Source organism: Carlito syrichta, unplaced genomic scaffold (assembly GCF_000164805.1).
Source record: "Carlito syrichta isolate Samal-C Ts95f unplaced genomic scaffold, Tarsius_syrichta-2.0.1 Scaffold309739, whole genome shotgun sequence".
Classification (NCBI taxonomy): domain Eukaryota; kingdom Metazoa; phylum Chordata; class Mammalia; order Primates; family Tarsiidae; genus Carlito; species Carlito syrichta.
The window spans coordinates 471,941-481,465 of record NW_007253835.1 but is presented as its reverse complement, the minus strand read 5'-3'; the positions used below and the strand labels follow the sequence as shown (position 1 = coordinate 481,465).

The 9,525-nt window shown below is 45.5% G+C and overlaps 1 protein-coding gene across 1 annotated transcript in view; it reads left to right on the top strand.

The window, feature by feature from the left end:
• WDR59 (WD repeat domain 59) overlaps positions 1-9,525 on the top strand; it is a 121,918-nt gene that overhangs the window by 11,812 nt on the left and 100,581 nt on the right. The window contains exon 2 of the mRNA XM_008067730.2: positions 7,878-7,927. Within this exon, the coding sequence (XP_008065921.1) occupies positions 7,878-7,927 (50 nt within the window). The remainder of the gene's footprint in view (positions 1-7,877; positions 7,928-9,525) is intronic.

Genomic DNA, 9,525 nt, shown 5'->3' with positions numbered 1-9,525 from the left:
CAAAAAAAAAAAAAAATTAGCTGAGCATGGTGGCACATGCCTGTGGTTTCAGCTACTTGGAAGACTAAGACGGAAGGATCACCAGAGGCTAGCATGTCAAGGCTGTGATGATTGTGAGCATGCCACTGCATTCCAGCCTGGGTGACAGTGAGACTCCTACAACAAAAAGAAAAAAAAAACTCACCAGAAGATTCACTGAAGCTAAACATAGCCTCTTACAACAACTCTAGGTGGTACCTTAATGTCAGTGGGTTTCTAGAACTCTTACCTAGTAGGGGAAGCCTGTATTATAAGATAAATCCAGTTTTTTGGGGTTTTCCATGTATAGAGAGACTCTGGGTACTGTGGAAGCACAGAGGAGCCATAGCTGACTCACTAAGTGTGTGTGAGAGGGGCTGGTTCTAAAAAACTGTCTTTTCTTTTTTTTTGAATTGGAGTCTCATTGTGTTGCCCAGGTTGCAGTGCAGTGTACACTCAACAGCCACCACAGCCTTGACCTACTGGGCTCAGGTGATCCTTTGGCCTCAGCCTTCCAGGTAGCTGGAACTGCAGACACGTGCCACCACCCCTGCCTCATTTTTGATTTATTGTAGAGATGAGGCCTCCCCAAGTTCCCCAGACTGGTCTTTAACTGGTGGGCTCAGGCAATCCTCTTGCCTCCCAAAGTGCTGAGATTATAGGCCTGAGCCACCACACCTGGCCTTAAAAAACTTTCTTAGAAGAGTCTTCCCTGAATCCTGAAGTACAGGAAGGATTTGGCCAGGTGATGAGTCTTCCAGGCTGGGGAAGCAGCAGGAGTGAATGTCCAGAGATGAGAGAGAGCTTGGCTGAGTTCGGAGGGTTGGAAGAAATTTATTATAAATAATTCACTAGGGTTGGGGAATGACTTGGGCGATGAGAGGCATGAGATGAGCTGTAGAAGCGAGCAGAAGAGAGGCCTTAAGTGATCTTTAGTATCATGCTGAGCATGTTGTAGTTGATCCTGCAGACCATGGGGAGCCACCACGGGAGTGTCAGCCAGCAGGCAGCCTGACTAGACTTAGCCTCAGCAGCAGCCCTGAGCGTGGAGGGAGCAAGGTGGGTGGCAGGCAGGTAGTCCATCCAGGTTACAACTACCGAAGGCCCGAACAAGGCAGAGATGGGAAGAAGCGGATTGGTTAGGAAGAGGTCCAGAGTTAGGAGGAGTTCCAGGAACGCCATGTTGCAGAAGCCAAGGGCTTTAGGGATCATTGATTCTGCTGCTGCTGGAGATGCAGTACAACAACTACTAAAGAGTGTCTTCTGGCCAAGCTCAGTGGCTCACTCCTGTAATTATGGCACTTTGGGAGGCCAAGGTGGGGGGATCACTTGAGGCCAGGAGTTCAAGACCAGCCCTGGGCAACATAGTAAGATCCTGCCTCTACAAGAAATAAGAATTAACTGAGTGTGGTGGTGCACAGCTGTACTTCCAGCTACTCAGGAGGCTGAGGTGGGAGGATTGCTTGAACCCAGGAGTTTGAGGTTACAGTGAGCTATGTTTGCGCCACTTACCCTAGCCTGCATGATAGAGTGAGACCCTGTTTCTAAAAAATAAAATAAGCATCTTCTAATTTTAACAATGTGAGAGGCCAACAACAGCCTTTACTTGATCATTTTTTATTGTTGCATAACCAAGAGGTAGGTGATAGAAGTGGGTTTTTGTTTTTAATTTGAGGCGAGATTTCACTATATTGCCCAGGCTGGTCTAAATTTTGGGCTCAAGTAATCCTTCTGACTCAGCCTCCCAAAGTTCTGGGATTATAGACGTGAGCCACCATGCCCGGGCAAAATAGGTTTTATTTTATTTTTTATTTTTTTATTTTTTTGAGTTGGAGTCTCACTCTGTCGCCCAGACTGGAGTGCAGTGGCCACTCTCGGCCACTGCAACCTTGGCCTGCTGGGCTTCGGCGATCCTTCCGCCTCAGCCTTCCGAGTAGCTGGAATTACAGTCATGTGCTACCATGCCCGGCTGATTTTTTGATTTATTGTAGAGATGAGGTCTCACTGCCCAGGTGGGTCTCAAACCCGCGGGCTCAGGCAATCCACTCACCTCAGCCTCCCAAAGGCGCGGGATGACAGGCTGAGCCACCAAGCCCGGCTAGTAGGTTTTAATTCAGTTCTGCCTACAAAGCCCATGTACACCCTTTCTGCTGCACTACATTACTTCTATTTTATGTTTGTAGAAATGATAGACTCTTTCTTCCTTTTGATAAAATGTGGTCTGTTTCTTTGGGTTGGTGAAACCAAATGCTTAAGAACACAGCTATCATCAAAGCTGAGCTCATGAAGAAGTAGATTTTTTTTTTTACACTTTTCCAGTAAGTTTTTATTAATAGTTAAATCATGATTCAAGGTCCCAAAGTGGGGAACACTATGTACCCAGGTCCCCCTTTAGCCACCCTAGAAGGATAGAGGATAGAGTAGAAGTGGGGTGCAACCAGATTAGGATGTAAATAATTGCCCAGAAGTTAGATTAAAAAATATAGTTTATTTAAAAGTAAGTTAGAGAAAGAGAAGGGAGAGAGATTTACCTCCCCATGGTGGGGGGAGGGGACCAAAGCCAGGAAGCATGGTGACAGCCATAGCTCAAAGAGCACATAACCACACCAAAGTCTAGCAAAGCAATGGCCGAGAAGTAGATTTTTTTTTTTTTTTTTTTGAGTTGGCGTCTCACTCTGTCACCCAGACTGGAGTGCAGTGGCCGCTCCCAGCCACCGCAGCCTCGACATGCTGGGCTCCGGCGATCCTTCCGCCTCAGCCTTCCAAGTAGCTGGAACTACAGGCGCACTACCACGCCCGTCTAATTTTTTGATTTATTGTAGAGATGAGGTCTCGCCAAGTTGCCCAGGCGGGTCTCAATACCCTGGGTTCAGACAATCCACTCACCTCGGCCTCCCAAGGTGCGGGATTACAGGCTGAGCCACCGAGCCCAGTGAGAAGTAGTTTTTTATTTTTATTTTTATTTATTTATTTTTTTGAATTGGAGTCTCACTCTGTCACCTAGACTGGAGTGCAGTGGCCGCTCCCAGCCACCACAGCCTCAACCTGCTGGGCTCCAGCAATCCTTCTGCCTCAGCCTTCCGAGTAGCTGGAAATATAGGCGCGTGCTACCACGCCTGGCTGATTTTTGATTTATTGCAGAGATGAGGTCTTGCCAAGTTGCCCAGGCGGGTCTCGAACCCGCGGGCTCAGGCAATCCACTCACCTCAGCCTCCCAAAGCGTGAGATTACAGGCTGAGCCACTGAGCCTGGGTTCCTCTGATATTTTGAGATTTATTTATTTTTATGAGTTGGAGTCTCACTCTCTTACCCAGACTAGAGTGCAGTAGCACTCTCACAGCTACCACAGCCTCAACCTCCTGGGTTCAGATGGACCTTTTGCTTCAGCCTTCCAAGTAGCTGGAACTATAGGTGTGCACTGCTATGCCTAGCTCATTTTTTTGATTAGTTGTAGAGCTGAGGTCTCACCATGTTGCCCAGGCTGGTCTCGAACCCGTGATCTCAGGCAATCCTCTTGCCTCAGCCTCCCATAGTGCTGGGATTACAGGCGTAGCCACTGTGCTGGCTATTTTTGTTTTTTTGATTTATTGTAGAGACGAGGTCTTGCCACGTTGCCCAGGCTGATTTTGAATCCACGGGTTCAGGCAGTCTTCTTGCCTCTACCTCCCAAAGTACTGGGATTATTGGCATGAGCCACTATGTCCGGCTTATTTGCAGTTTTGACTAATGCATGTTTCATGTCAATATTTTTTTTTTGAGTCAGAGTCTCACTCTGTTGCCCAGGCTGGAGTACAGTGGCACTGACACAGCCACTGCAGCTTTGACTTGCTGGGCTCAGGTGATCCTCCCGCCTCAGCCTTCCAAGTAACTGGAACTACAGGCACGTGCCACCATACCTGGCCTATTTCTTGATTTATTGTAGGGATGATGTCTCGCCAAGACTGGTCTCCAACCTGTGGTCTCAGGCAATCCTCTCACCTCGGCTTCCCAAAGTGCTGGGATTACAGATGCAAGCCACTGCGCCTAGCATCTTGTCATTTTTTAATGCTTCCAGAATATTCCCTTTTGTAGATGTGCATTATTTACTTGTAGATAACATGAAATAAGTAGCTCTGTGCATAAAATTTTTGCTGTTTTTTTTCCAGTAGATTCTGGAGATAGAATTACTGAGTCAAAGGGCATGACATTTTTGGAGTATTGCCAAATCATGCTTCATTAGTATTCTGTTACTGTATAGCACAAATTTAGCAGCTTAAAATAACACCCACTTATTAGCTCACAGTTCTGTAGGTCAGAAGTCCAGGTCCTGTATGGCTAACTTTTTGTTGGTATAGGGTGAAATCAAGGCATTGGCCAGCTGTGGTTTTTTTTTTTTTTCATGTAGCATCTTTTTTTTTTTTTATAATCAATATTTTTTTTTTTTTTTTGAGTTGGAGTCCCACTCTGTCACCCAGACCAGAGTGCAGACCAGAGTGCTCCTGGCCACTGCAGCCTCGACCTGCTGGGCTCCAGCGATTCTTCCGCCTCAGCCTTCCAAGTAGCTAGAACTACAGGTGCGCACTACCACGCCTGGCTGATTTTTTATTTTTATTTTTTTTGAGTTGGAGTCTCACTCTGTTGCCCAGACTGGAGTGCAGTGGCCGCTCCCGGCCACCGCAGCCTCGACCTACTGGGCTCCGGCGATCCTTCTGGCTCGGCCTTCCGAGTAGCTGGAACTACAGGTGTGCACTACCACACCTGGCTAATATTTTTTATTTATTGTAGAGATGAGGTCTCACCAAGTTACCCAGGTGGGTCTCAAACCCGCGGGCTCAGGCAATCCATTCACCTCGACCTCCCAAAGTGCTGGGATTACAGGCTGAGCCACTGAGCCTGGCGTGATTTTTGATTTTTTGTAGAGATGAGGTCTCGCCAAGTTGCCCAGGTGGATCTTGAACCCGCAGGCTCAGGCAGTCCAGTCACCTCAGCCTCCCAAAGCGCGGGATTACAGGCTAAGCCACCGAGCCCGGCTATAATAAATATTTTGTATTATGATATTGTGGGATACAGTTAAGGGTTAGATATGCAAATATGCTTCGTTCAGGCACCCTTGTTGATAAGAGGTATCTCCCCATCCCCGCCAGCTGTGTCTTTATCTGAAGACTTCACTTAGGAAGAATTGACTTCCAAGCTCATTCAGGTTGTAGACAAAATTCAGTTCCTAAAAATGGTCTCCTTCAGCTCCTGCAGGCCACTCTCAAGTCCTTGTCAGGTAGTTTTCTCCATCTTCACAACAATGGCTAATATGTTGAATCTCTTACCTCTTTTGTTTGTTTTTTTGAGTCAGCGTCTACCTGCTGGTCTTAGGCTTCCAAGTAGCTGGAACTACAAGCACAAGCCACCAAGTTGCTCAGGCTGGTGTCAAACCCCTGGGCTCAGGCAATCCTCTCCCCTCAGCCTCCCAAAGTGCTGGGATTACAGGGTTGAGCCAACATGCCCAGCCTGAATCTCTCACCTTTTTAACCTCTGACATCCTACCTCTGACCTCTAGACTTAGATTTAAAGGGCTGATATTAGGACTCTCAGTCCTCCCTGCTTCTGAAATTATCATCCCAAATTGAAGCTCTGTCCCCATATATTTTTTTTTTTTTTTTTGAGTCAGGTCTCTCTCTGTTGCCCAGGCTGGAGTGCAGTGGCATGATCACAGCTTACTGCAGCTTCGCCCTCCTGGGTCCAGGTGATCCTTCTGCCTCAGCCTTCCAAGTAACTGGGACTATAGGTACATGCCACCCTGTCTAGCTAATTTTTAATTTTAATTTTTGTAGAGATGAGGTCTGGCTATGTTGCCTAGGCTGTTCTTGAACTCCTGGGCTCAAGCAGTCCTCCTGCTTTGACGTCCAGAAGTGTTGGGATTACAGGCATGAGCCATTGTGTCCAGCCTCTACCCATTAAACGATAGCTTTCCATTCTCTACTCTCTCTAGACTCTGGCAACCTCTATTCTACTTTCTGTTTCTATGAATTTGCCTATTTTAAGGTGGAGTCATATAATATTTGTCCTTTTGTGCCTGGTGTATTTTACTAAGCATAATTTTTTTTTTTTGAGTAGAATTCTCACTCTGTTGCCCAGGCTGGGGTGCAGTGGTGTGCTCACGACCACCGCAGCCTCGACCTGCTGGGCTCAGGTGATCCTTCCATCTCAGCCTTTCAAGTAGCTGGAACTACAGGCATGCATCACCATGCCTGGCTAATATTTTAAAAAATTTTTATTGTAGAGATGAGGTCTCACCAAGTTGCCCAGGCTGGTCTCCAACTGATGGTTTCAGACAATCCTCTCACCTTGGCCTACCAAAGTTCTTGGATTATAGGCGTGAACCACCACGCCCAGCCAAATTTTTTTTTTATTGTAGAGACAAGGTCTCACCAAGTTGCCCAGGCAGGTCTTAAACCCTTGGGCTCAGGCAGTCCTCTTGCCTCTGCCTCCCAAAGTGCTGGGATTACAGATGTGAGCCACTGTGCCCAGCTATAATTTCCTGCCCATTTAAGGCTGAATAATATTTCATTGTATGTCTGTGCCACATTTTGTTTGAGAATTCATCCATCCATGAACATTTTAGGTTGTTTCAGGTCTCTCTGTCTTAAGGTCAACTGATTTGGAACTTTCATTACATCTATAAAATCCCTTCACAACAGTACCTAGATTAGTATTGAATAGCAGGGAAAAGGTATGTATACACTAGGGGCCCAGAATCATGGGGGCCATCTTAGAATTCTGTTTACCACAGACCCTCCAGAAAGACTACACTGACCTCTTTCATACCATTAATCTATAAATTGCACAGAGGAGTTCTGGAAATGGCATTCATTTCACTACCTTCCTTTCCAGCTGTGCCTTTCTCTGCTCACGACTCTAGTGCAGTGAAGGATGAATATTAATCACTTTTCAGTCTCCGGTGAGAGTACTCTGGCTTCTTGTCCCCAGTATTACCTATGACATGTTCCTTGGGTGTGGACAAGTGTGAGAAACCCATTAAATAAGGTCAGTGAGGATGTGGGAAAGAATTTCTGTTTAACATGATTTGTCATTGTGGCAGGATGTATAGGATGGTTTCTCTTTTGATACTCTTTTGGAAAGAATTTATAGAGCATTTAATAACCAGTGGCACAAACTGTTTCATGAGAATGCAGCAGGATTTGAACTTGTTCAAATAAAAGAATTTAGGGCAATAACTGCCAATATTCAAATCAGCCTTGTACTTCAACCTGAATGCAAATTTTTTGGACTCAGTGCAGTCTTTTGGGAGTTAGACATCGAATCCTGAAATGATAGAGCTCCCTAGGAACTGGGAGACCTGGGAAATGAAAACCAGCAAAATGCACTCGAAATTTCAGATTGAATGTGAACTGGGCATATCAGTAACAAGCATATGACCTTGGATTCAGCGGGAATAGTGTTTGAATATTGTGTACTTCCATATGGCTTGAGGAGGAGTCCATGCCCTTTGGAAAATCGTGGATGTCTTATGTGTATGTGTTGAGGAGGGGAATGTCCCAGGTTAGATTTCCTCTTTGTGCATAGTAGCTGCTGTTTTCTCTGAGCTAGTCAGATTCCCTAAGGGCTCCAGGACTTGTGTCTCCTCAATTTAGAATGTGCCAGCTTGGTTGTCTTTAGTCCTGGTGTGTGGGGTTCCTGATAGCAACTGCCCTGTGGTCAAAAGTGATTGTGAAATGTGGATGGGAACTAGAAGGGGGCAAAAGGGAGAACTAATGATGCAAACTGGGGACTTCCCGGGAGGTGGGAGGAGGAAAAGCCAAAGGGACTTCTGTCTTCAATCCCAGCAGGGTTTGCTGACCCCACTGAATCTGTGTGCTCTCTCACAGGCAACTGCAATGTCTGTGGACTGTCTTGGGCAGCATGCAGTGCTTTCTGGGTAAGTGAACTGTCAGAGTTTATCTGTTATGATTTCTGGAACAAAGTGCAAATCAGGAGGTTTCTGCAAACTTGGAAACTATTCTTATATTTAAGGATTGTGATCATAGCGTTTAGTTCTGATGTCCCAGTGACCTCAGGGGTACTTGTAGGGATTATTTGCAATTTATTTTTGTCTGTGCCCTAACAGGTGTGCAGTAAAACTCCTTTGAAATTTTAGTGACTGGTAGCTTGGACTTGAAAGTTCAGTTTTGTGTTAATTACACAGACTCTCCAAAGATGCAGTCTGCCGTGATCAAACAGGTCATTACTAGGATTCAAGGGATCCTGGTTCTAGTTTGGCAGTGCCACTAATTATGAGTTCCTGGACATTTATTCAATTGGCCTGACTAGACTATGGTTTTTCCCTAAGAAATTAGATTTAAGAAATTAGATTTCATCATGAAGGGATTAGACTACATAGTTCCTCTAATGTCTTCTGGCTCAAAATTTTTAAGATTCTGGCAACTAAGGGCCATCTCTTCCTTTGCTAATGACCCTCACATTGTACTAGTGTGATAAAATTGAAGGTCAGGGTCCCCCCTTTCCTTTCATGTTCTGGATTGCAACCCCTACGTCTCAAATTCTGCTGTATTTTCATTAACTTAGTAGTTTATAAACCCAATTACAAATCAATGAAAATCTTTCCTTTTGCCACCTTGCCTTGCTAAGCTATAGTGTGACCATGTGCTCTTTGAGCTATGGCCAGGCCATGTTTCCTGGCATTGGTCCCCTCCCCTACCTTGGAGAGGTGAATCTCTTCTCTCTCTCTCTCTAATTTAGTTTTAAAATAAACTTTATTTTCTAATATAAAAAATTAAGAAAATCTTTCCTTTTCTATTATATTAACTTTATTGCTCTATTTTATTATTATTACTATTTTGAGTAGGCATCTCACTCCATTGCTCAGGCTGGAGTGCTGTGGCATGCTCACAGCCACTGCAGCCTCGACCTGCTGTGCTCAGGTGATCCTTCCACCTCAGCCTTCCAAGTATCTAGAACCACAGGTGCCTGCCACCATGCCAGTTAATTTTTTGATTTATTGTGAAGACGAGGTATCTCCAGATTGCCCAGGCTCGTCTCGAATCTCTGGACTCAGGCAGTCCTCTCGCTTCCGCCTCCCAAAATGCTGGGATTACATTGTGAGCCACAGTGCCCGGCTAACTTTACTATTTTATTTTGAAATTGTGTGGGTTTTTTTTTTTGTTTTTTTGAGTTGGAGTCTCACTCTGTCACGCAGTTGGAGTCTCACGGCTACCGCAGCCTCAACCTGCTGGGCTTAGATGATCCTTCCACTTCAGCCTTCCAAGTAGCTGGAACCACAGGCACGTGCCATCATGCCCAGCGAACTATTATTTTGACTTATTGTAGAGACAGGGTCTTGCCAAATTGCGCAGGCTGGTCTTGAACCGTTGGGTTCAGGCAGTCCCCTCGCCTCAGCCTCCCAAAGTACTGGGATTAAAGGCATGAGCCACCGCGCCTGGCCAAAATTTTGTTATTATTTTAATGTTGTCTCTTTTTTTTAATCTTTTTTTTTTTTTTTTGAGTTGGAGTCTCACT